At 40.4% G+C, this 27,495-nt stretch overlaps 1 protein-coding gene across 1 annotated transcript in view; it reads right to left on the minus strand.

Moving 5' to 3' along the window:
• Nucleotides 1–27,495, minus strand: part of ARHGEF26 (Rho guanine nucleotide exchange factor 26) — a 112,491-nt gene that overhangs the window by 40,373 nt on the left and 44,623 nt on the right. Inside the window, exons 6-10 of the mRNA XM_077826494.1 lie at nucleotides 18,755–18,907; nucleotides 18,114–18,243; nucleotides 16,237–16,311; nucleotides 13,850–13,939; nucleotides 1,821–1,975 (exon numbers count right to left, since the gene is read on the minus strand). Of these exons, the coding sequence (XP_077682620.1) occupies nucleotides 1,821–1,975; nucleotides 13,850–13,939; nucleotides 16,237–16,311; nucleotides 18,114–18,243; nucleotides 18,755–18,907 (603 nt within the window). The remainder of the gene's footprint in view (nucleotides 1–1,820; nucleotides 1,976–13,849; nucleotides 13,940–16,236; nucleotides 16,312–18,113; nucleotides 18,244–18,754; nucleotides 18,908–27,495) is intronic.

Consider the following 27,495-nt stretch of genomic DNA (forward strand, 5'->3'; position numbering starts at 1 on the left):
TGATTTTTATGGCAGCAGTGAAAAAAGCATGTGAAACCCAAATGTGCAAATGTAAACACATAGTGTCTTAAACTTGAATATCACCTTCAAAATATCCCTGGTTACATCTTAAAAACTAGAGGAACTGTACCAATGGTGTTAGTACAGTCATTAAATTATTTAATGTTATAACATGTGCAGAAGCCAGTTCAAATTTAACTTTGAAAAACTGCATGGGAATGGATTTTTTTTGCACAGCTAAGGTGCAATGGATCACATAAAAGAATGTAATTAGTAAGTTTGTCTGCATTTGTGCAGTACATATTTTGTGATCAGAATGACTGTGGTAGGATCACAGGAATCAATACTTTTCAACTTCATGTGTTTATTTAGAAAGATCTTGGTACAGTGAATATATAAACTCCATAATTAAGATCAAGTTTTATTTACTGTAACTTATAGGGTCTACTAGGATCTCACAGATTCCAACAGCTGGAAGATGTTATAAATCAAAAGAGCCAGAGTTTGGAAAGAATACATTATTACAAAAAATTATCTCAGAAGCAGGGTAACCAAGCTATTCCACAGGAAACCAATAAACAATGTAACACAGATAATAGACTTTTTCATTGTTTTCCAATTCAGAAGTTTACTTAGCTACCAGCACAATAAAATATTAACTTTAGTCCCCTGAGAACAGAAAGAAACACACTGTTTAAAGATGTGTGATACAAATCTTTGATGCGCTGCCAACGTTTCAAAAAGGGGCTCCCATAAAAAAGTGTTCCCTGTAACCTGTGATAAACCCTGTGTCCCAGCCGTGCGTGTACTACAGTGAACAGGCTGAGGAGAAATCTATTCACTTGAATATAACCAAGAACTAAGGCAGCAAACAAATCATGCCGCATTTTGCTGGAAGTGTTCACATTTTGTTTCTCAAAAATGCATAAACTACAACAGAATTATAGCATAGTGCTCAATCGTACTGTTTGAAGCACAGGCTCAAGATTTTCGAAATCATTTTTAAAATACCTGATATTTGGTGTAACTGGTCAACCCAAAAGCAGAACATTTGCTCTTCAAAACTATTTTTTAGTAACCACAGGAGCAAGTCATCTCTGTCAGGAATGACAGAGCAGCATCTGCAGAGGGCATGAACTCCATCAAAGGCAGAGGAATGACCGTAACGATCCCTTCAATTTGGTGGTGGAATTTTAACAGGGTGCTCCCAGCAGCCTCCTCTATCACATCACTGATACCGATTCTCCAGGAGAGAATAGTATGGAGAGACATTCCTGTTCCACATATTTATTTATCTTGCTAAAATGTATACCTTTGCTGAGTCACTATGACTGGATTGGATTTTCATTTCTGTTTGATCTCCAACCAATGCAATTCTGAGTATGGTCTGATGGAGAAATAGGAGAGACTCAAAAATGCCTCCTTAATTCATTCATTCTTTGTACAGGCACAGCATACCAAAATGTATGACTACAAAACTGTAGATGTTTTGGCAGCACTTAATGCATTTTTAGTCAACATTTCCACTCACATGAGGTTTTGTTTTTGTGCTGCAAGCATATTATGCATAACCGCTTCTTCTCATATCTTCCTCATTCACTCAAACATGCAAACAGTTGCTAAAGGAATAATCTAAAAAGGCTTTGGGAACAATAAATTATACTTGAGATAAATATTGAATAAACTTAGCCGTTGTGAAGCCAGGAAGTTTACGTTCTCATTTCCCCAGGGTGACTCATGCAACATTCAAGACAATTGTGGCTTGCGTGTGACTCAAGGAATTAGACACACATGCAGTTTTAGAGTGTCGAATCCCTTACCTCTTCTTCTTTGTGATAATAAGAACATCATTGAAGAGGAAGAAGTACACTTGCTGCTTACAGGTCCTTTTAGAGAAGAGTCCAGTGTCTTCCACATATGCTGTTAATTCACCCCTTTTCACTAACCACCGGGAAGAGGAGACCAGTGGAAATGGCTACAAAATAAGAAAAAAAACGTTTTCGTTGTAAGTCACAAGCCTTCTGTGAGACAAAGGAGTATCAGGATCACTTGGAAAAATGCATGAATAAACTCAAAACAAAGATAGGAGTATAGGTGTCAAATAGAGACTTCAAGATTCAAAGTAATGTACAATGCAGGAGACACCTGCCAACAGTGGATGCTTTAGAAGTACTGGCTACCTTCACACTACATCTGCTCAAATCAATTAAGAACAAACAGAATCTAGAATTGAGCATGCTGTGAAATGGACCTACCAGCATGTTTCCACCTAATGCAGAACTAAGTAAATCTCTTCAAAAGGGCAGAAATAAAATGGCGTTTAAATATTCCCAGACCACCATCTCTCATAAAGCAAAATTCAAGTTACAAACAGAAAAATTTACCAGATTAGAATACTGCAGTTACTAAAATAGAAGAGGTCTGAAAGTCAGTAAAGTCACAGCAAAGGTTAAAAACAAAAGCAAATGTATCTGAAAGTCAGGAAACAGCAAAACCCATAGCTATCAACTCCTAAACATCAGAAAAAGAACAGTTACTTGCCCTACTACAGTAACGGTGGCTCTTGGAGAGGATGTTGTCAGGTATAGATCTTACAGTAGCGCACATGTGCCCCATGTGCATGTGTCCTTTTGCATAGCAGTCCACTGGAGCCGCACATGCATCCTGTGCCTCCTCATGCTCCTCTACGAGAGCAAAAAGGGTGGAGCAGCTGTGACTTTCCCTTCGTTCCCTCACAGTTCAAAGCCCACGGTTGCAGAGGACTCTGAAAAGCAGGGATGGAGAGTGGGCAGTGGGACCCAAACTGACTGCATCTTATAGCTACTGTTGGGTAAGTAACCCTTCTTTCTTCTCAAATGTGTGTCAGTATGGATCCCTTTGTAGTTGACAGGCAAGCAGCATCCTCTAAAGAGTGGAAATTATTAGTGAAATAATGATTGCAGCACCGCTCCCATCAACTTGGCATCTGACCTGGCTGCCATTTCAAGAGTGTAATCTTTAATGAAGGTAACTGAGTTGATCCATGTTGCTGCTTTGCAGATCTCAAATAGCAGCATATTTCTGAAGCTCAAGGATCAAGACACTGCCTGTGCCCTAGTGGAGTCCCTTGATATTTGGAGGCACAGGACCATCGGCTATCTGAAAGCAGGCAGAAAAACACTGCACGATCTACTCAAAGTCTCTACGATGAGACACGTTGGGCTTTTGATGGGCTGAATATAGCCACAAAGAGGTGGGGACATAACCTAAAAGGCTTGATCCTATTAAGGTAATAGAGCAGGGGTAGTCAATTATTTTTTTATCAATGTCCAAATTTCTTGCTCAAGGTATAGTCAAGGTCCAGACTCCAGAGCAAATAAAAAAAAAAAAGAACAATAATGATCATAAGTAAATAAAAAGATTTCAGGGTCCATTCAAAAGTGTTTGGTGGTCTGGATTTGGCCCGCTGTCTGACTATTGACTACTGCTATAATAGAGCTCGAGACATCCAGAGCCCACAGCTTCTTTTCTCCCAGCATCAAGTGAAGTTTTAGGAAGAACACTGGCAGGTTTACTGACTGACTGACATTGAATTTGGAGACCACCTTAGGGATGAATTTAAGGTGCAGTCTCGACACAACTTTATCTTTCTAAAAGGTTGTAAAAGGAAATCTGGTTAGAAGGGCTTGGAACTTGCTGACCCTCTCCTTGCAGAGCAACTATAAAAACACATCTTGAGGGTAAAGGGGCGTACCAAGCAATTTGATGGTGGCTCAAAAGGAGGCTCCATATGTTTTGGGAGAATGACACTGAGGTCCCACCTGGGGTTGGGTCTCTAACAGGAGAGTAGTATGCAGAAGGGCTTTGAGGAAAATGGATACTGTTTGATATGAGAAGACTGAGCAAACTGCACCAGAATGTGACATGCCAACGTTACTACAAGGTGGACCTTGAGAATTAAACACTAGGCCAGTCTGAAGCTCAGCACGTAGTCAAGGACTCTCAATCTCAGGGTCTATACTCAGTCTAGATTGTCAAGTTGTCCATATGGAAAATCTTTTCCATTTAGAGGAGTAGGATTTCCTAGTAATGACTTCCCGCTCTGGATGAGAATTTCTTGAATCTGTATAGAGCAGTGTCTGTCTGTAGCCAACACCCAAGCCATTAAGTGCAATGATTGTGGGTCGTGATGCAATAAACTAACCATGATTCTGAGATTATGACTGGACAGGCTGGGAGATATACTGGAGGCCAGCTGGATATTTGCAATGGGTCTGACAGATAGAACTGCCTTGGCCAGGGAGAAAGCTGTCTAGACAAACATGCTAGTTTGATAAAATTCAGCCTTGGACACTGGAAAGCATGTTTTATTATTTTGTTTGTTACCATACCTGTTTTTTTTCCCCTCTTACTTAGCATCACTTACATCTCTTTTCTTTACTATAAACCATCTCAGTGCTGTTATACTGAAGTAAAGTGTCAGTCCTCAGCTAAACTAACAGGCTGGTGTGTGCACTGTCTCTTTGGAAGCAGCGAACTTAAAAATTTCTGGGAGTGTCCAGTGAGAGGGACTGGACACTGCAGAGACACATCACTGGAGAACTCTGGAACTGGGGTCCACTGACCGCTATGTGCAAGGCAACGTTAAGACTGGCAGTGTCTCAAGAAGTTAGCTGATGAGGCAGGGAGCTGACACAGATTAAAGCTCCAGCAAAGCTCTCTCTTGTGAGGCAAGGAGGTACAACACAGTAGCTTACGGTTCTGGGTGCCCTGAGGACAGCATCACCCCAGGTAGTTGCTGGTTCCTGGAACATGTCAAAACAACAGGATTATCCCGATGACACCATGTCCACAGCCTGATGGCTTCTTGGCAGAAAGGGGATAAATGAATGCCTTCTTGTTTGTTTATAACAGTGCACTGAGGAGGGGTTGTTTGTGAAGGTCTCCGCTGAGGAATTCTGCAGAACAGACAGAAATCCTACACAGGCCAAGCTCATGGCCCTGAGCTCCAGGACATTTACACAGTTTCAAGTCATCCTGGGACCAGGTTCCCTGCATCTGCAGATGGTTCAACCTGTCCCTGAGGTGTCTGTGAGGAGTGTTGTTGCCAAGGCAGGGTCACAGCATTCTTCAGCTGCAGCCATGAATTCAGCTACCACAGGACCTGAGGTGGACCTGTGGCTCTTGTTCAAGTGGTGCCTAGATAGCGAGTGATCTGCCATAGAATTAGGGACTGCACATGAAGCCTGGCAATTGGAATCACATATGCACATGCTGACAAGTAGCCTACTAGTCCTAAGCAAGCATGTACCATTGTCATCAGATCAGATTTTAGGCAATTTGTCACGGATTGAAGAGACTAGAACCTGTCCTCTGGGTGGTAGGCTCTTGCCAACTGAAAGTCTATGACAGAATTCCTATGGGCTATCATCTGTGATGAGTTGAGAGACAATTTCTCAAAGTTAGGAGGCCTAGCTGAGGAAACACGAAGAGGACATACTCCAGGGCTGCTGCAGTCTCCTGTTGAGACCTGCCTCTGATCAACCAGTCTTCTAGGTAAGGATAGATGTGAATGCCCTGTCGTCTTAAACATGCTGCTACCACTGCCAGGCATTTTGTGAATTCTCCTGATGGCATGGAAAGTACTGGTAATGGGTGGACCCTATTATGAATCTTAGGTATGTCCTGTGGGCTGCCTGGATAGCATATGGAAGTACACAACCTGCAAGTCAAGCAGCATAAAACCATTCTTGAGCCTGAAGAGATGGGAAGATGGAAGAAAGTGTTACCATCCTGAACCTGAGGCTGTGCATGTATTTGCGGGTCTAATATAGGACGAAGATCCCCTTTCTTTTTGGGACAAGGAAATGCCATGAGTAGAAAGAAGCCTCTTCCTCCCAAATTCTGCTGGCACTTTCGCTGGCTCTTAGATGAAGCAATGAAGCCACTTCTGTTTGTAACAGGCTCTTGTGAGAAGGATTCCTGAAGAGGGTGGGGGAAGAGGGGATGGTAGGAGCTACAGAGTGAAATCGGATAAGGCTCTCTAGCACCAATCTGTCCAACTTTATGGCAGACCATGCCTTGTGAAATGGGGAAAAGCGGATTCAGAAGGTTGCATGCTCTTAATTGGCTCTGTTGTTGTTCCTAAAAGCCTTATTAAATTTGCTAACAAGCCACAGGAGCAAGGTACATCACTGAGGAGAAGGAGGAAGATGGTGTTTCCGGCTTCATCTGGGCTTCTCCTTGGGAGGCTAATCAGGCTGTTTGGCACAGCATAGTGGCTTCCTCTGTCTCATTGGGGTCTGGTAACTATGTGGTTTGAAATAAGGGGCTGAGGTATTGTCAGGGTTCCCTCCCCACTCTGAACTCTAGGGTACAGATGTGGGGACCTGCATGAAAGACCCCCTAAGCTTATTTTTACCTGCTTAGGTTAAAAACTTTCCCAAGGCACAAATTTCACCTTGTCCTTGAACAGTATGCTGCCACCACCAAGTGATTTAGACAAAGAACAGGGGAAGGACCACTTGGAGTTCCTATTTCCCCAAAATATCCCCCCAAACCCTTACACCCACTTTGCTGGGGAGGCTGGAGAACAAACAAGATAAGCACAAACCAGTGTTGGATTTTTAAGACCCAAAAAACCCAGATTCTTAAAAAACAGAACTTTATTTGAAGAACAAAAAAAAGATGAGAACAATGCTGTAAGATCAGAATGGAAGATAATCTTACAGACCGTCAGATTCAAAACATAGAGAATCCCTCTAGGCAAAACCTTAAGTTACAAAAAAGACACAAACAGGAATACACATTTCCTCCAGCACAGCGACTTTCACAAGCCAAAAACAAAGAAAACCTTATGCATTTGCTTACTTTTACTAACTTTACAGGAGTTGGAGGGCTTGCATCCTTGATCTGTTCCCGGCAAAGGTGTCACACAGACAGACAAAAGCCTTTTCCCCCCTCCAGATTTGAAAGTATCTTGTCCCCTCATTGGTCATTTTGGGTCAGGTGCCAGCCAGGTTACCTGAGCTTCTTAACCCTTTACAGGTAAAAGGACTTTGCCTCTGGCCAGAAGTGATTTTATAGCACTGTATACAGAAAGGTGGTTACCCTTCCCTTTATATTTATGACAGGTATAGATCCCTGTGGAGTGCCAGGAAGCCTCTGTGCCCTTTAAGGAATGTAGTGTGTTATTTGTGTGCTCACTGAATAACTCCATCTCTTCAAAGGGCAGGTGGTTTATTGTGACTTTCACTTCTCTGGGAATGCCGATGCTTGAAACCATGAATCCCATCGCATTGTCACTGCTGTGGTGATGGATCTAGTCAGTGTTTGAAACATCCATTGCAGCTTAGAGGGCGTTTTAGGCACTTACTGGTCCTCTTCAACGAAATCCTTGAATACTTCTCAGGTGGGAGCTTAGATAGAAAGGCCGTTACTTCATCCCAATTCAGGAAATAATTATTTGGCCAGAAGGGTCTGACAATTTACACTTGCAGCTGAAAGGAGGTATAGCAGTAGGATTTCTCCCCAAACAGGTTGAACTTTGTTGGGTCCTTGTCCTTTGGGATGCTTTTGCTGGATGTAGATTTCTCCTGCACTACTGAGATGACAAAGAGGTGGGCGTACAAGTACTCAAACTTTTTTTAGGGACTTAATACCATTTTCCCACCCTTTCTGCAGCAGATAGTATAATGGCAGGTGTTTGCCACAGGGCCTGTGCAGGGTACCCATTTGTTGGAAGGCTGATCCTGGGTGGGCCTGACATTGCTAGTACTTCAGGTATCAGGTTTATTAGACCCATCAGGAATGATTAAGAGGGCTGACAGCTGAGTGGGAAAATATTCTTCAAGCATGTGAAAGGTTTTCCAGAAAGCACAAGAAGGCACAGGATGCATGCATAGCCCCAACGGACACAGCTGTTCAAAAGACTCCAACCTTGCTTGCATGAGGCGCATGTGCACCTACACTGGGATCTGTATGGACATCATCATCTCAAAGACTAACATGGAAATACTTGGGCTAAGTCCAAACATCTATGTTAAAAAGGTTTCTGGCTAGGCTTTTATTTTCTTTTTATGATAATGAAAATGTCTGATGTATATTTCTATTTCTCCTGTACATAACTTAAAAGTATTAATTTTCTTGGTTCTCCCCAAGAATAGTTATGAAAATTGTTATAATTCTAGTTACTTGTGTGTATGCTTGTAAACTGCTTGTAAAAACAAAAAATATACACATAAAGTTTAATGACCCTTACATGAACCAACTAGGACTATAATGTATCCTTATAGATTGGTTGCAGCAGGAAATCAGCCCCCACCAAATCAACACCAGGAGAATATGACACACCTTCTGGGACAAGGGGAATATGGAGAGATTCACTGCTGCAGAGTTTATAAACTCTGCTAGAGAGAAACTCTGAGTGCATTCTTGGTGTGAAAGCCAGGCCCTATTGAAGTAAATGTCTAAACTCCCATTGTCTTCTGGAGCTTATAAAAATCACTGAGTGCGCCAGCCTCAGCCCCTCCTTATAGGACACAGATAATCGCAGAAGACCTAGCGAGAGATGCTGGGGCTGGGACCAGGGAAACCCACTGGGTCAGGGCAGACTGTGGCGCTTATCAATCCTGCCCGTTCATGGTGTCTCTCTTTCTCTAGTCCTAGATGCCAAGAGGTGCCTGAGCATGGTGAATGTGTCTGCTTCTGCACAACTTTAAAGCCCCATGTGAGTCACAGCAAAGTATCCTGAGGTGAGTGCTCATGTAGTCGACCAGAGACCCTGGGAGACTGGTTAAATTCTAATAAAGTTAAAGGTGGGTGGAAGGGGTGTCAAAACTGAGTTTATAATGGAAAGCCAATCAAACTTTAACCATGAGGGAACACACTCTTTCACTAATATCCTTGTGTTTGATGATCACGTGAACCAGAACCAGTACAGGAGGAAAGGAAATCTGAGAGGTCTTTAATCCTCCATTATTGTGGCAGAATCCTAAAACCACTAACCATTTCCCATAGTCCATTATGAAATTTTGATTCTGCCCCTCCCTCTGTTATCTCACTGTTCTATCACTACCAGTGACTGATTTTTCAGCTACGGAATTTCTCTGCACCTGAATTTAAACTTTCTTGGCTGCTGCTAAAACCCATTACTTGTCTTGTCATGTTTGACTAATGAAGACAACTGCTTTATTTCGTCTCTAGAACACCCCTTTACATGCTCATAAAATATTTCTCCATGCAGCTGTCAGCCCTTGTAATCATTCCTTATGTGTCTTATTTTTCTGGCTTTTAAGTATTTTAGCTGTCCTTTCCTGAACTGTCTCCAATTTGTCTGTATTTGCACTGTAATATTATGTCCAAAAGGGAACACAGTATTTCAGCTGTGATCTCACTGGTGCAAGAATTAAAGGGTGAGAATAAATACATCCATAGTTTTAGAGGCAACAACTTTCTTCTTGCATATGAAATACATTACTGCATATGCCTTTTTAATGACAGTAAAATAATAAAATTGTTCACAAAGTGCCCTTCCTGCCTATACTATATAACATAGAAAAGCCAATATAAAATACAGTAGATGCTGGGCCAGAATCTTTCTCTCCACCCCCGCCAGCTGCTTTTCACTTAACAAAACTTGCAAGTTCTTGTTCAATGAGGACTTCCCTTTTAAATGTCCACAATTTTCTATTATCCATTAATTTAATCTCTTTTCTACTATTTTTTCCAAGTCATAAATATACTAAATATTGGTATGCCCTCTTTTAATCTATATATGACACCACATAGATGCTACTCTCCAAGCAGATAATGAACCAAACCCCAATTGCTCTCAGTGGACTAGAGTGTGCAATCAAACTGGTTTTATTTAAATTGAGATTTTTCCAATGTACACCCATGCAACAGTACAGAATTAGGTACTGTGTTTGGTTTTCTAACCAGATTTGTAACCAATTTACAATAATTCTAACCAACCCACATTTCTCAATTTTTCCTATAAGAATATCATATAATTCCCTTTATCAGTAGCTATCTCACCTTGTCACTGTCACCTCATTGTCACCTTGTTCAAACTCACATCCCATGGAAGGTCTAATTCAGCAGTTCTCAAACTTTTGTACTAGTGACCCCCTTCAGACAGCAAGTCTCTGAGTGTGACCCCCCCTTATAAATTAAAAACACTTTTTTATATTTAACACTATTAGAAAAGCTGGAGGCAAAGCGGGGTTTGAGGTGGAGGCTGACAGCTCACGACCCCCATGTAATAACCTCAAAACCCCCTGAGGGGTCATGACCCCTAGTTTGAGAACCGCTGGTCTAATTAGTTCAGTACTTGGATATGAAACTCATAAGAAACTCCTCAGTGCTGCAGGAGGTATTGAGTTTCATCATTATGAAATCAAAGTAATAAGTTTCATAGCAATATTTGACTTGAAATTTTGGCTCAGTTTGAACCAGAAACTCAACCCACTCATCCAAAACTCAGGGATCACGAAATCATGTGAATGAAACCTAACATTGCTAAGACAAATGCTGCTTCCCATCTTTCTCCACCAAGTGATCAAGACTCCAATTTCTGTTGGAAGTTGATCCAATTAAATAAATATATTAACTAACCCATTTTCTCTCTTTAATATCCTGGGACTGACACAAATACAACTATATTAATATCCCAATATCATGTTTTCATAACCATGCAAATACAGCGCTTGAGTTTCAACAATGGTCTTTGACAGTAGCAGTCACAAAATGCATGCTGCTCCAAATAATTAAATTCTTATTTCTGTTTGCAGGAAAAAAGCCTCTCACTTCCCCAGTACTGTACATGAAATCTCAAACTGAAGACACTGAATAAATATCCTCTCATCTCAAATAAAAATTAAATCTTCAGGATGGGCAAACAGCTGAGTAAGTACATAAAAAGGAAACTAAACCATTTTTGGAGTGGCTTTGGTTATTCAAGCTTCACGAACCAAGTTAGATTGAATGAAACATTGTAGCAATTCTAAGAATGTCATATGGGGGCCTAGAGATTATTTTATAGTTTAAATTATGTGTATTTCTAAGAAAGACAGTCTCAAGATATTCAATTATTTTATACCTAAAAAGGGCTTAACTAAGCTTTTATTTGCTATTAACTCAACATACCTCAAAATTGCTTTCTATGCCAAATAAATTCAGCATATGGTTTCCTAACAGGTTAGATTCCAGAGAACACTTGCTTTGACTTTTAAAAATATTTTTTTCTAACTGTCAAATATATGCAATGCTGAACACAGAATGTCTTCTTCCTATATACAAGAAACAGGCTCAGCATAATAAAGTGTATTGAAACTACGCCAAGAAAAATCAGCCTTTTACAATCCGACTGGCAAACTCTCAAACCACAGCTAAAATTTTAAACCACCAAGGAGTCATGTTTAAGATATACAGAATGGTACTCTAGCAAAAAAGCTAAAGAATAAAAGTTGCTTGTTTTATTCCCATGAAACTGATGAGAGAGGGAAGTTGCAGTATACATTCTAGAAGAGGGTACACTGTAAGAGATTGATCCTTCTGCCTAAATCAAGAACAACAGATTATGGACATCTTTTGTGGTGAAAATAAAGAATATAAGCCATTTACAGTGGCATTTTGAGAGCCTTTTGGCTATATAAACTCCTAGAAACTACTCAGACTTGAAGGCTCTGGAATGACAAATCTGAAAAGATGGTCTCCCAAATCTCTTGAGAATATTATCCCAAGGTCGTTAGTGAACTTCATGATCACCTTACAAAGAATTTCTTATTTTGTTTTTGTTATTGTAAGTGAATATTTACACCCTATTTTTCTATTTTTATTGGAAATATGTCAATAAAAATGCTGTGGACCCTTTGAAAAGTCTTGCTCCAGAGTCATGAACTTTCCCTAGCCAAGATGGGGGTACAGAAATCCTTTAAAATATACAGACTTTTAAAAAAAAAACAATACACAAAATGGTACTTTTGTCACTGCATTAGTAAGAAGTATTCTTGAGAAATAATGTCATCCCATGGGTATGATATTCCACTTACAAAATGTTGTTTTAAATGAACATTTTTGAGGTACAAAGAAGATTTTTTTCTATATTGTTGATACTTTGAAAATGCCACCAAAAACTTTGTAAATCACATTTGACTCTTGTTCGACAGGCCACTGATAAAGAAAACAAACACCACAATCTGTAACTTTGGTTGTACTCAAAAGATTTGGAAAATATCACTATCATATGCAGCCCTTTTAATAAGTACTGAACTCTAATCATTTTAATGAGTTTAACACAATATGTCAACAGGCAAAACAGCTGTGAATGTAATAATGTCTGATACTTGTTTTTTCCTGCTAAACAATATATACTTTACCACTTTTAAAATATGTTTTAGTTAAATTATTACAGTATTTTTAAAATGCACTACACTTCTCATAGTATCTTCTTAGTTTATTGAAAATATCTAAGAGCTGACAAACCCAGAAAAGGTAGGGAGAAAGAAAGAAAGAGACAGAGAAAAAGACCAATGAACGGTTCTATATATCATCTGTGTTTAAACACTTCTACAGAACTTCATGAGTTAAAGAGACAAGGTGAAATCCTAGCTCCACTGAAGTCAATGGGAATTTTGTCATTAACTTCAACAGGGGGGCAAGATTTCACTGACAGTGAGACGCCTTCTGTCCGAATATCCTGGTTTTTATGTCAGGTTTCAGAGTAGCAGCCACGTAAGTCTATATTCGCAAAAAGAACAGCTTATGCTCAAATACATTTGTTAGTCTCTAAGGTGCCACAAATACTCTTGGTTTTTATGTGTAACTCGTGTAGGGGGACCAGATGTCCCGTTTTTTGGGACTTTTTCTCATATAGGCACTATTAGAATCATAGAATATCAGGGTTGGAAGGGATCTCAGGAGGTCATCTAGTCCAACCCCCTGCTCAAAGCAGGACCAACCCCATCTAAATCATCCCAGCCAGGGCTTTGTCAAGCCTGACCTTAAAAATATCTAAGTAAGGAGATTCCACCACCTCCCTAGGTAACGCATTCCAGTGTTTCACCACCCTCCGAGTGAAAAAGTTTTTCCTAATATCCAACCTAAATCTCCCCCACTGCAACTTGAGACCATTACTCCTGTTCTGTGTCATCTGCTACCACTGAGAACAGTCTAGATCCATCCTCTTTGGAACCCCCTTTCAGGTAGTTGAAAGCAGCTATCAAATCCCCCCTCATTCTTCTCCTCCGCAGACTAAACAATCCCAGTTCCCTCACCCTCTCCTCATAAGTCATGTGTTCCAGCCCTCTAATCATTTTTGTTGCCCTCCGCTGGACTCTCTCCAATTTTTCCACATCCTTCTTGTAGTGTGGGGCCCAAAACTGGACACAGTACTCCAGATGAGGCCTCGCCAATGTCGAATAGAGGGGAACAATCACGTTCCTCGATCTGCTGGCAATGCCCCTACGTATACATCCCAAAATGCCATTGGCCTTCTTGGCAACAAGGGTACACTATTACCCCCCACCCTTTGTCCTGTTTCTTCACGGTTGCTATCTGGTCACCATACTCAGGTGAGTAGTGTTAACTTGTGTAATTACTTTTTGTTTAAAGCTCTAGCTGCTTGGTGTTCGTAACTGAGATATGGTTAGCAATGGCATCTGTTGCTCTTTGAGCATTCACAGCCTCAGCTGCTCTCAGGAGACAAACTTTTAGTCTTTTGTTGAAAGGTCAGTTCAGCATCATGGCTTCTACAGTCCCCAGCTAATTTGCTTCATTTTCTCTGGCTGTGAATCTGTCAGTCTTAAAACTTAAGGAAAGGCAAAAGTTCTGCACATGCTAAATGAGTTCATGAATGCAAATATCATACCTTGATTCTAAATTCCAGCTGGTTGTTAATTGTGTACATCATTTCTGTCCTTTCCATTTTTCGAGCCCCTTCGTTGCATAAACGGACCAACTAGAAAGAAAAAGGAAAAAAGTGTTCCTACTTTAATGTATTTAGATATTGCATTACTAGTTTTTCCTTTACATGGCAACTTTTCTGTGGAAATGCATACCACTGAAGAAGCAAGAAAATCAAAGAAACTGATTTTTTTTTTTTTTTTTTACAGTAAACCACAAAGAGGATTGATTATTCCACACAGAGCAGTACAAGTGGCACAAAGTATCTAACTCAAAAGGATCGCAGATCTTCAGTCCAAAAAACTTAATGGGCACCCTGAGAGAACATAAACTCTAACTCTGGCAAGTTAAGTGAGTTGTATAGTTGTGACCCAATGTTATATGCTGCCCTTATAACTGCAGACATGCAAATTGTTTATTGAAGGACCAAGGCAAACGTTATGATGCTCTTTTGGCAAGCTAAGGAAGGTAGTATTTTACAAAACTATTCACACATGCTTTAGAATGTGATTTGAAAATTTGTCATATTCCTCTAGAGCCCCACCCACCCCACAAAAAAAAGGGAGGAAGATCAGGCATCCAGATATGTTAAATGGAAAAAATAAAATATACTCCTTAACCCCTTCCATGGGCTCCCCAAAAGTCAATGGGCCCCTTCTTGTTTCTCAATTCCTGGAAGGGGAGAGAGATATGTCTGAGCAACAGCATACTCCATTGATTCACTCAGTTCCCCAGATCCTTCCAGTACCACAGCAATTCAATGAAAAGGATAGCTAATGTACTGAATGCTAACACCATGACTCCTGCTAATCCCTGTCAGTGTTGAGTGGTGGAGAGTAGGCTGAAAGTAGGAACACAAATCAATTGAGTCTGTCTGGATAGCCTTCTCTAGGCTAACTTGCAGCATCAAAAGTCTAGAAAGGACAAATGAGCCTTCCAGCTTTTCAAATAGGAAAAAAAGCTCACTTTTTATTTTGCTATAATTGTTGTTGGGGAGATAGGAAGCAGCATGTTAGCAAGTTAGGCTGTTACATTTTTAGTGGATTTTATATAGGAGACAAATTAAACTATTTTGTTGCACACGACTAGGCAATGAATTCAGTGCAACAGCTGAGTATTTGAAGACGATGGGGACAAAGCCCTTATACACTAAGCTCTAGATATCTTCCCTGAGAAAAAAAAATTGTAAAACATTTGTTCTACAGGAGGATTTTTATGAGTCAGGGATAAAAGTCATGCTTATTGGGTATAGTTAAGCAGCATCCGGAGAAAGAGGTATGAACAATATCAGTCAGGCAAATTCTCCTCCCCCTTCTCCTATTCAGTCTGAATACTCTGTACACTACAAGAAGTTCCCACAATAAAATTCAAGTGTGTTGGCCGCAGTATTGTGTTACTGCAGCAGTTCAGAATTTTTTCTGAGAAACAGAATCATTTAAATGTGAAGCTGATCTGTCAGTGACTGTTCCTGAATAAAGCAATTTGACATTTTCATCCTTCATTACTCTTCCACTTTAAGAAAAAAATTGTCAATTTCCATGCATAAATAATTTAAATGAGCCAGGAATGCTCAGAGCCTAAGGCAGTGTCTAGCCCTAACATGTAGGGAACCTTATTTCCAATAGGGGTATGCCAATCCATCAAATTTAATGACATTCATTTGTGTACTGTAGGGTCTCAAATTCTAAGATCTCAGAGGCTAGTTTCTAGATTTCCATTTCAAACTGTCTCTCTCTTTATTTCAAAAAGCTTTTGAGGCCAACAGTTTTCATTGTGAAGTTGTCACCAATGCCAAATTCTAAAACCTCATTATCAGCTTTAAAAGAAACCCATTGGAGGTTATTACAGAATTAATTATGGGCAATATTTATGATTTGGGTATTAATGGATTGCTCCTCTATTGTTGCGTGTACTCAATACTTGTTCCAAGCTGAAAAGAGATTTTCAACACAGCTCTTATTGACTGAAATGGTTTAATTTCATTTAAAAAAAAAAATCCTTAAATGTTGTTAGGAGCTCCAGTTTTCTAACTCTAGAAAATCCATGGCAGTTTCCAGGCTTTGGGCGTTGTACCACTTTCCTTTTTTTGGACAATGACGGGAGAATAGAACCAAGTTGTCCAATTTCATTATGAAATGCATGATCAAGAAAATAATGAAGGAGGTAAATAATACATCAAATAAGTGGTGCTATATATAATAAAAATAAGGGGCCAAAGCCATTTGGAAAAACAAAAGTGAGCATGTCTCAGATTGGCATATTGAATTGGCCAAAGCACACTGCACAACTGAGGAGGAAGAGAGTCTAAAAGAAGCAGGTTGGCTGTGTAGGATTTGCTTTTTAAAAACATACCTTGCTCACTTCTTTTAAGGCTTGTTTGCAGATCTCATATTTTGGTGAATCTTTAGGGGTTTTCTGGCAGATGGTCTGAAATAAAAGTCAATCAAGTCACAAAACTGAAATCTGTATATTGTTAAATCTAAAATCAGATGAATACAGAATTACAGTACAATTAATGAAATTAAACATGGAGGGGCAACATAGAAGCATATTTTCCTACCAGCCAGAACTCAGTGCACATGGGGTGTGTACCTACTTATGTGCTCTTCAGGGAGTGCAGCATGCCAATACCAATTTATGGTCTAATGCTGAGGGAGGGGGTAAGCCACGGACCTGCCTGCTTGGAGCACCATGTCCTCCCAAAGGCCCTGGAGAGAGCAGAGCCTGTGCTCCCTTTCAATTGTCTCTGGCTCTTAAGATGACCATGGAAAGTGGGGAGGGAGGGAAGCTCTTTGCACCCTTTATTCCTACTGTATAAAGGTTCAACATAATCCAGTCACTAATGTTCAAAGCACTGTGGAACTTTTGCTGAAAGCTGGCTAACCACGTGAGTTGGTCATGAAAATAAAGTTCGGCCAAAATAAACCCTTGTATCAATATGTTCCTAACAATGAAGGGGCTAAATTATGTTTTTGGTAGAGTTACACAAATATTGTAAGACCTTTAATGTGAAACCATTCTTCAGGTGAAATTATGTTTTTACAATCTGAATGTAAGAAGAGAATCATACTTTTCATATTACAATTTAAGTGAAACAATGAAAACTCACTGTAAAGAAAAAATTTCAGCATAAAGTTTAGAAATTATCTCCTAGAAAAAACTGTTTTGTAATTTTCCATTCTGTTCAGCTTGTTAGATGCTTTCATACCTGAAGAATAGAAGTATCCTGAATTTAAATAGTTTGGATTTTTTCTTTTTTTAAACAAACACAGGGATTTACTGAACAGTAGAGTAGGGCCCATGTGGCCAGGATGTCTAAACTAGCAACTGTAGATATATATAAAGGACTATTATTTAATCAGCCACTGTGAAGTATTGAACACATCCCCATAGTTATAGCAGTATTCATGATTACAGAGGAGACTGACCTGTACAAGTCCTGATCTGGGTCCTACTAAAGCCAGAATTCAGGTGTGGATTTTAATCCATGTAATTGGCAGCAGTGCAGATCACATTCAGTCCTGGCATCCAAACCAAAATGCCACAGACTTCATGAGTATGTATGTTTCCATCAGATTTCCACCTCTGCTTCCTAGCAAGCTCCCTCACTGTAGGCTCTCCCAATCACTGCAGCTGTCTGTTGGGAGAGAGATCCCCACACACCCCACCATAACAGGCTGGTTACTAGCTATGGATGTAAATGAGGTTTCCCTCTAGTGGCTTCCCCGCCGCATTGAGGGCAGAGGAGAAATTACTAAAATTGTTGGCTACGGATCAGATTGTGACCCCCTTAATTTTCACAGTGCCAAAAGGACTATTCCTGTGAGAAAAGTGGGGTGCACAGTCTGGCCCTAAAGGAGGAGTCCTTTAGTCTGCATGCAGAAAGCCTATGTTTTGAACAGAAGGACCAGGTTCTAGGCCCAATTCTGTATGTATGCAACTTCTGTGGTAGTTGTGTCTTAACTTTGACTTCGACATACAGTTTCATTAGAGACTGGTGCCCAACTGTTTGACTTGATCTTCTACACAGTTCCTTGGTCAGTGCAAGTGCAAATAAATGCCACTACCCACTTCACAATTTTCTCTTTGTTGTTGACAGACCAGTTTATACAGCCACGGCTCCAGTCTAAACAAAGTAAGGTGGGAATGGGCCAATAACTAAAAAAAGAAAGGTTGCTTAATTTCCAAGGACACAATATACAGATAAAAAAAAAAATCTCTGTTCTCACATCCATCAGCAACGGAAGGCGTGTAACCCTCTGCATTGGAAGAATGAGGAAAGAGATCATAGGTAAATTCCTGCAGTCTTCATGGGACTCAATCCGTGACAGCATTTCTTTGAAGGCTGGATTTGTAGCTCTGAAGGAAAAAAAAGAAACCATAGGTTTTTAAAAGATTGCTTTAATTTAGAAATGTGAATTTCTCTTTTCAAATAGCAGTGATGTCACTAAATCAAAGGAAGGGCAGTCTGAGGGAATCTCATCCTTTTAGTGTTCGACAGTTATATTTAGAAATATTATACAAATATAACTGATATTTAGATACATCAGTGCACGCATACACACAAAAATCAACAAAATGCAATATATGATACAAAGGGAAAAGTATAAAAGCATTGCTATGAAGAAACTAGTAAAACTGTGCTTGTCAATGAAGACAATTTAGCACATGACTGCAAATAGGATTGGACTCGACAGCCAAGTATATTTTCACCCTCAATTACATCAATGGAATTAAACATGTGCTTTAAAATAAGCATGTGCTTAAGTGATTTGCTGAACTGGAGCCCAGATGTTATGCTTTAAGAAATCCTGATTGCTGCTGTTAAGGGGATGATTTAAAAACATGCATTTTAAGCATAATTTCTTACAATAGTTTCTGGAGCGTTCGCTGTTGGTAGACTTCATTAGTACAGTATTTCACATATGGGTCAAATGTTGATGCAGTATGCTTTTCAACAATATCACTAATATCCTCTATGAAGATATTGTTCTGATGCCTTGCTTCAAGTTCTTTAAAGAACCTGCAAAGGAAGAGAAGAAATTACCAATTTCACTAAACATAATTCATAATGGTTTGTCTCTTGTAGCATTTCAAACTTTACCTGACACGATATGGGATCATTTCACAGAACTTTTAACCACATAAACAAACAAGGGGCAATACAGGGACAATCTGAGAAATTTGGGGACTCTGTAGGGGAGGAAAAGATTAACTGATGTGAGATCTTCATCCTGTGGGCTCAACTGTCCCTGTATTTTTTGCACAATATATGTAAAGGAAATGTGGCGCAACCCATCAGACTCCAGCAGAAGCAAAGCTGGTCAAGTTATTACTTTTCAAAAATACGGCTGAAAAGGAAGTGAAACTACTTGAAACACAACATCTATGGTTCTATGAGTACTGAATCTTTTCTCCTTGTAGTAATGGACGTGCAATAGCATAGCTGCAACAATAACCGGAAAACTCCACATCAACTTAAAAGTCAACTACAAAACTAAAGAAAAAATTAAATTAAATTGCTGGTTGATGTGCTGAATGACCTGGTAGAGTTCCCACCCTGCTCCAAATAGAGCACACGCTACCTGCTCTATACCATTCAGCATACCATTGAAGTCAAACCCAGAAAGGAGATACTGAAGCCTAAAACTTAGGTTGACCTAAGCTACGTCACTCACGGGCATGAAAAATTCACACCAGAGACACAGTTAAACCAACCTAAGCCCTGGTATAGATACTGCAGGGTTGACAGAAGAATTCTTCCATCAACCTAGCCACCACTTCTTGAGGGAAGGGATTTACTAGAGTGATGGTAAAACCCCATCTGTCGCTGTAGCAAGTGTCTACACTACAGTACTGTAGTTACTGACAAAGCTGCTGTGATAAATGAAGGGGGTTGGGGGTAACTCCCTTTTATGGACTCCCAACCAGCCAGTAGCTATAAAATCCCTCTTAATAGCTGTTCTCTAATTGCTCTACCTGTAAAGGGTTAAAAAGTCTCACTGCTATGCATAGGTAAAAGGAAGCGAGTGGGAACCTGGCCAAAAGAAACAAGGGAAGGTCTAGAACTTTTTAAAATTGAAACAAGACTCCCCTTTTGTCTGTCTGTTGTTCTCCCGGGGAGAGGTGGACAGGGCAACAGCTATGCTGTAAAACGCTTGGACCAGGTATGAAAAGTCATCAGTATCATACCTAGAAACTACTAATTTAAAACCCCAGACATGTAAGTAGATCAGGAAATGTCTAGGAAGATGCAATTAGATTTATCCCTTTTATTTCGTTATGGCTTGTGGATTCCTCTGTGCTAACCCCAGGTGCTTCTGTTTTGCTTGTAACCTTTAAGATGGACCTCAACAAAGCTATTCTTGGTGCTTAATTCTTATAGTGGCTCTTTTAAAATCTAGCAATAGCCTGAGTTCCCAGATGTATTTTCTTTCTTTCAATAACATTTATTTTTTTAAGAACAGGATTTGGATTTGTGTGTCTTAAGAGGTTTGTGCACATGTTTAATTTCCACCCCCCGCCCCTTCTCAGCTCTTCCCTGAAGGGGTGGTGGTGTGAAAGGGCTTGAGGGTACGCCATAGGAAGGAATTCCCAAGTGTGCCTTCCTGGGTTCTCAAAGGAGTTCTGCACTTGCATGGTGGCAGCATCTACCAATCCAAGGTCAGAGAAAAGCTGTAACCTTGGGAGTTTAATACAAGTCAGGAGTGGCCAGTATTGATTTTTAGAATCCTTGTGGGCCCTCACCTTCTGCACTCAAAGTGCCAGAGTGGGGAATTAGCCTTGACAGCTGCTGAAGAATATGGTTATAAACATATATTCAGCGTTGACTCCCTTGCAGTTTTTCTCTATTGATAGCGCAGTCTTTCCTGGCTGTAATGACACGTCTCCAATTCTAAGAGGCATAATCTCACTGGAAAGCCTCTAACTCCTGCCCCTCTCATTTCAAAGGATGAGATAATATAATATAAATCAATGACAATGTACATTAAGTATTGTCCATGTGATTTGGAGAAGAGTAGTGGCTGGCAAAGAACACCAGTCTGCAGTTCTATCTCCTACTACATATGCTGACTTACTCATTGTGAACCGGTGGTTTGCCAAAAGTGTCTCTGGAGGCCTTCAGAATTCTATTAATCAAGCAGGGCAAGTTTTCAAGTTGGGTCATCTACTATGTTATGAACTACAACATTCAGATTTAAAGTACAGACCAACCTAGGTGCTGTCATGATCCACGGATACCGAACCCAGGTCCGCAGGGTTTACAGGAGTGGCCAAGCTCCAACCCTGTACCTGTCAGCTTGCTGACAACTGCTTATCTGGGACCCATGAAACCCAGCCCCAGTTTGTGGCTCCACCCCTGAGGTCCTACTGATGGAGTCCCAGAGCAGCCAGCTGGACCAACAGGAAGCTGTCTAAACAACTGGGCTCCACCCTGCTTCTGCTCCACATGTTGACTTCCTGGCATCCTGACCAAGGTTGACTCTTGCCATCCGACTTGTGGTTCCTGACCTCCAGTTTGTCTCCTGCCTCAGACTCCCTCGTATCCTGACCAGGCCTATCAGTCCTGACTCATGGTTCTGATCTCAAGTTTATCTCCTGCTTCTGATCTCCCAGTATCCTGACCCAGCTGACTCTTGACTCCTGTCTTGTGACTGTGGACTCTGGCTCTGACACCACTAGGTCTGGCTGCCTACAACCCAACTATGACAGTTGCAGGCAGTGACTAGAAACCATTTCCACCATTTTTGTAGTTGGTAGAAACTCCTGTATAAAATTAATCAGCAATATGCTAAGAAATGATGAACTATGACATTTCTTCCCATTTCATATTCTGGCATGCTGAAAAGATTATAGAATCATAGAAGATTAGGATTGGAAGAGACCTCAGGAGGTCATCTAGTCCAACCCCATGCTCAAAGCAGGAGCAACCCCAACTAAATCACCCCAGCCAGGGCTTTGTCAAGCTGGGCCTTAAAAACCTCCAAGGATGGATATTCCATCACCTCCCTAGGTAACCCATTCCAGTGCTTTACACCCTCCTAGTGAAATTGGTTTTCCTAATTCCAACTTAGACCTCTCCCACTACAACTTGAGACCACTGCTCCTTGTACTGTCATCTGCCACCACTGAGAACAGCCTAGCTCCATTCTCTTTGGAACCCAACCCCCCTCAGGTAGTTGAAGGCTGCTAGATGTTTGAACAAGAAAATTATCCTTATGTTTTAAAAATTAAATCATATTTTTGGCATCAGGTGCTCAGTCCATAATCCTTTCAGGGAACAGTAAAAATCTAGGGTAGGAATGTTTTAGAAGATAAGGGAAAATCACACTTATTTAAAAACAAAAAAACAACCTACCTAGAGCAGCAGGCTATTCTTATACAGAGTGCTATGAATCAAGATTTGGATCAACAGGTTCCCTTTGTGCATCCAGCTTACTATAGCTTATCAGTAAACCAGCTACTTCAATAAATCCTTTAGGTTTGAAGATTAAAAATTAGTTCTGATCAATCACAAGAGCTGCTCATCACCAACTGTGTCTGGCCTTTTAATACCAGAAGACTTAAATAAAGTGTTGCTGTTTCCTTTAAATCTAAGAAATTTTTCTGATTAAACTTTGAACCCATTTAAACTAAAGTCAGACAAGACCTTGAAAGAGGGTCTAATTCTTTCACCATATCTTTGGTAATTCAAATAAATATCCGACCTGTAATTCGCTAATGTAAGTCAGGCTGCCTCTTTTTTAAGGGCTATATAAATTTATTTAGAAAATGCATCTTCATTGATTTCTTAGATCAAGGAACAACAGACTAAGCTTTAGTCAATCCTAACTCCCTAACGAGAAAGGAAGACTCTCTCCAAATGCTTGTTGCTTTAATTTGGCAGCTCTTTGTTAAGAGCCTTTCTACGTTTTAAGCTGATCATTAACCTTCAGTTAAGCATTACGCAGGAACAGTGCCTTGATATTTGTGCTGGCAATTTGCTCATGCTATGTTTTCCTGCTAATATGAACAGTTTTAACCCCTGATTTACCATCACAAATGCCATCACAGTTAATTGATATAATTCATATGAGCTAACTACTGTAGAGGCCAAATCATTTAGACAAACAAAATTCTCACAGACTTCAGTGGGAACTTTGTACAAAGCAAACAGGAATTAGCTCCAGCTAGTAGCTGTGAGCGCCCTAGAAGGAACCAACACCTTAAATCAACCATTTCATTTTGGCAAACATTTCCTCTCAAATTAACCACAAGAGTTACTGAACAAGACTGAAATTTGAAGACACTTGGCAGTTGAGTATGCATTTACGTGGACACTTGAGTCCTTTAACCAGGATAATTTAGGACTGGATCTGTCTCACATTAGGACACACTAAAGTAAATCGGATTGCTTCACAAGTGGTCAGTTTGTACTTCTATTTCTCCATGTGCTATTGATTAAAGGGGTCTCTAAGTAGGGAGGTAGACAATCAGTACTCAAATTTCCTTATCCTATGTGCACTATTTAATATGAAAACTACAACTACAGCAAGAGAATATAACTCGGACATCTCTAGGTATAACTGGGTCCTAGACTGCTTGTTCTGTTTCCTTTGCTGTTGTAAATTAGGGCTCCATTCTTAGAAACATTGAGCATTGTTGCCAGGTGCTAAGCCTTCAATTCCCAACCAAAGTCACTGGCAAGTGGCGGTTCTCTGCACCTCACAGGAGTGCTCTTCACCTTGTAGGATTGAGCACTCAAAAGATCCTTTTCCATCCTCATGTTATTTAATGTCCTCCAATTCTTAATCCATAAAAAGCCATGAGAAACAGGCTTACTCTGTATGGATTCAGGGAGATGTGGGGCTCTTCTGGTGTCTCGGCCTTTTCTTCACTGGTTGTCTAGCTAAGTACAAACATTATTCGCTCTCCTCTGCTCCCTGCCCCCAAAGAAAAATTTCAAACTGCCCACTAAAATTATTTCACTTATGTCTTTCTCCACCCAGGTTCTTATTGTTTAAATTACAGCATATTTATTGTTTCACACAGGGGACTAGGATGCGCATCATGTTCTAACATGCTAATTTCTTCTACAAACAATGTAGTAGTTTGGTGGACTTTTCAAAATCCTTCCACCAATTTCTGAGATCACCACTAAACAATGGGTCAGATCCTCAGCTGGTGTAAGTGAGCATACCTTATTGACTTTGATGGAGCCATAGTGATTCATACTAGCTGAGATCTGGCCTTAAAAAAATAAATAAATAAAAAATCACAAGTCAATCTTATCACTAGGAAGGTTTTAAATTAGGGCTGTCAAGCAATTTAAAAAATTAATTGCAATTAACTGCTCAATTAATCGTTCTGTTAAACAATAACAGAATACCATTTATTTAAATATTTTTGTATGTTTTCTACATTTTCAAATATATTTATTTCAATTACAAACACAGAATACAAAGTGTACAATGGTCACTTTATATTTATTTTTCATTACAAATATTTGCACTGTAAAAACAGAAGTGTGGTGGGGCAGTGCCCCACCCTCAGGCCAGATTGGGCTACAGCAGGCCAGAGCGGCTACATAGACAGGCAGTCAGAGAGGGCCTGCAGGGAGCCAATCAGGCTGAGCAAGAGGCAGCCAATCAGGGCCAGGCTAGGCCCTATTTGAAGGCTGCCCAGGTGAGAGGCAGTCAGTCTCTCCCACACTTTCAAGGGAGAAGGTCTACCTCCTGAGTGAAGGAGACCAGCACCCAGAACAGCGCAGTACTGGCCAGGCTTGGGGGAGCTGAGGCGAGCTCCAGCCCAATACCTGCTAGGCTGCAGGCCCTGATAGAAGGGCCCACAAGGTGCAAGGGGGCCAAAGGGGAAGCGGCCCAGGGAGGAGAGACGGACAAGGGGAGCGAAGGAGGTCAGGGAGGCTGCAACCAGAGGGTCCCTGGGCCAGGACCCAGAGCAGAGGGCAGGTCTGTGTCCCTTTCTTCCCCCTTGTACTATACCCGGCTGTTAGAAGTAGCCATAGTGGACTGCACCCGACCCCTGATAGAAAGGGTTAGACTCTGGGGATGTGGTTGGCCACTGCAGCTGGGGTGAAGTGAAAAGACTGCTGTTAACCCTCCCGGAAGGGGGTGAGAATGGACTAGGGGGCACTGCCAGAGAGCAGTGTCCTGAAGAGGATGCCACAAGAAGGGAGCAACACAGATCCAGATGGGACACCACCAGTAGAGGGCACTCCACATGGCCTGAGCCAATTCCCAGAGGTTCCAACAGGAGGTGCCGCAGTGGTGAGTCCGCACCCCTTCACACAAAGAAATAGTATTTTTCAATTCATGTAATACAAGTACTGTAGTGCAATCTCGCTCATGAAAGTTGAACTTACATAATTCTACATCTGTACAAAAAACCCTGCATTCGAAAATGCGTAAACTTTGGTGCCTACAAGTCCAATCAGTCCTCCTACCTGTTCAGTCAATCAAGTTTGTTTTCATTTGCAGAAGATAATGCTGCCTGTTTGTTGTTTACAATGTCACCTGAAAATGAGAACAGGCGTTCACATGGCACTGTTGTAGCCGGCAACACAAGATATTTACATGCCAGATGCGCTAAAGATTCATATGTTCCTTCATGCTTCAACCACAACTCCAGAGGACATGAATCCATGCTGATGACGGTTCCGCTCGATAACAATCCAAAGCAGTAAGGACCAACATATGTTCATTTTCCATCATCTGAGTCAGATGCCACCAGCGGAAGGTTGATTTTTCTTTTTTTGGTGGTTTGGGTTCTGTAGTTTCCGCATCTTGGTGTTGCTCTTAAGACTTCTGAAAGCAAGCTCCACACCTCGTCCCTCAGATTTTTGAAGGCACTTCAGATTCTTAAATCATGGGTTGAATGATGTAGCTATCTTTAGAAATTTCACATTTCTTCTTTGCATTTTGTCAAATTTGCAGCGGAAGTGTTCTTAAAATGAAGATGTGCTGGGTCATCATCCAAGACTGCTATAACATAATATATGGCAGAATGTGGGAGAAAAACAGAGCAGGTGACATACAATTCTCCCCCAAGGAGTTCATTCACAAATGTAATTAATGCATTATTATTTTAACGAGCATCATCAGCATGGAAGCATGTCCACTGGAATGATGTCCGAGGCATGAACAGGTATGAGTCTTTAGCGTATCTGGCACGTAAATATCTTGTAACACCAGCTATAACAGTGCTATGTGAATGCCTGTTCTCACTTTCAGGTGACATTGTAAATAAGAAGTGGGCAGCATTATCTCCCATAAATGTAAACAAACTTGTTTCTCTTAGCGATAGGCTGAACAAAAAGTAGGACTGATTAGCGCCTACAAGTCCAAAGTTTTACATGGTTTGTTTTTGTTTGAGTGCAGTTCTGTAACAAAAAAAATACATTTGTAAAAAGCACTTTCATGATAGAGATTGCACTAAGGTACTTGTATGAGGTGAATTGAAAAATACTATCTTTTTTACAGTGCAAGTATTTGAAAAAAATAAAGTGAGCACTGTACACTTTGTATTGTATAATTGAAAATGTAAACCTAAATATTTTCAATTGGTATTCTCTTGTTTAACAGTGTGATTATTTGCAATTTTTGAATTAATCGTGCATTAACTGCGATTAATTGACAGCTCTATTTTAAATATTTATTTTTTAAGCTAGACAATAGGGATATTAGAGGCTTGATGTCAGTTTCCCATCTCAGTTATGCTGGTATAAATCTGGAGTAACCCTATTGACTGCAATACTTATGCTGCATTTACACCAGCATAAGTATTGCAGTCAATAGGGTTACTCCAGATTTACACCAGCATAACTGAGATCATTATCTGCTCCTTCGTCTTAAGAGGCATTTAACACATTCTGATTATCTAAGCATTGTTCAATGAAACCTAGAGTTATATCATGCTTTATTATTATTTACTGACGTCCCTATTCAGCACTTCACATGTTTCAAAAGACTTTACAAATTTTCTAAATTCCTGTAAAGTATTAGCCCCACTTTACAGATCTGGAAAATGAGACAAGTGATTTGCCAACGGGAACATAGTAAATCTATTGCAGAGACAGGATAAGAATGTATGTCTTCATAATTCTTGATCTTGTACTCACTCCCCTAGTCCATTCTGCCTCATGCAATCAAAGCATTTACTCTTTGCTCACAAAGTCTCTCATTCTAAATGCAAAGTGTTAAATAATATATAGAGCACTGAAATGCTTTAGAAGCTACTCTGTTGCTGCTATAAGGATGCTAAGTTCCTTTTCTCCAGGTCTAATATAAGAAGGAATACAGTCAGAAACCCACCAACAACAGTAACTTGGCCATTAATAGTGTACAGTCAAGTTGCTTTAACTAACATAAAATATTTGCCAAAGTGCAGGATTAAAAAAAAACAAGACTTTAAAGGAAGTAACTGTTTTGCATTAGTTAGATAACCAAAATATAAATAAAGTGATAGTTTGTTTTGCCTGATGTCAATATGGGACTCACTATTCTTTTTGACACTGGAGTCCCCACAGTGGGGCGAAGTAGGGGAGGAAGAGGAAGGGAAGGGTGGGGCTACTTTTGCATCAAATTGCTCAGCTTATATCCATTTTGTTTTCAT

The sequence above is a fragment of the Eretmochelys imbricata genome, chromosome 9 (genome assembly GCF_965152235.1).
Source record: "Eretmochelys imbricata isolate rEreImb1 chromosome 9, rEreImb1.hap1, whole genome shotgun sequence".
Taxonomy (NCBI): domain Eukaryota; kingdom Metazoa; phylum Chordata; order Testudines; family Cheloniidae; genus Eretmochelys; species Eretmochelys imbricata.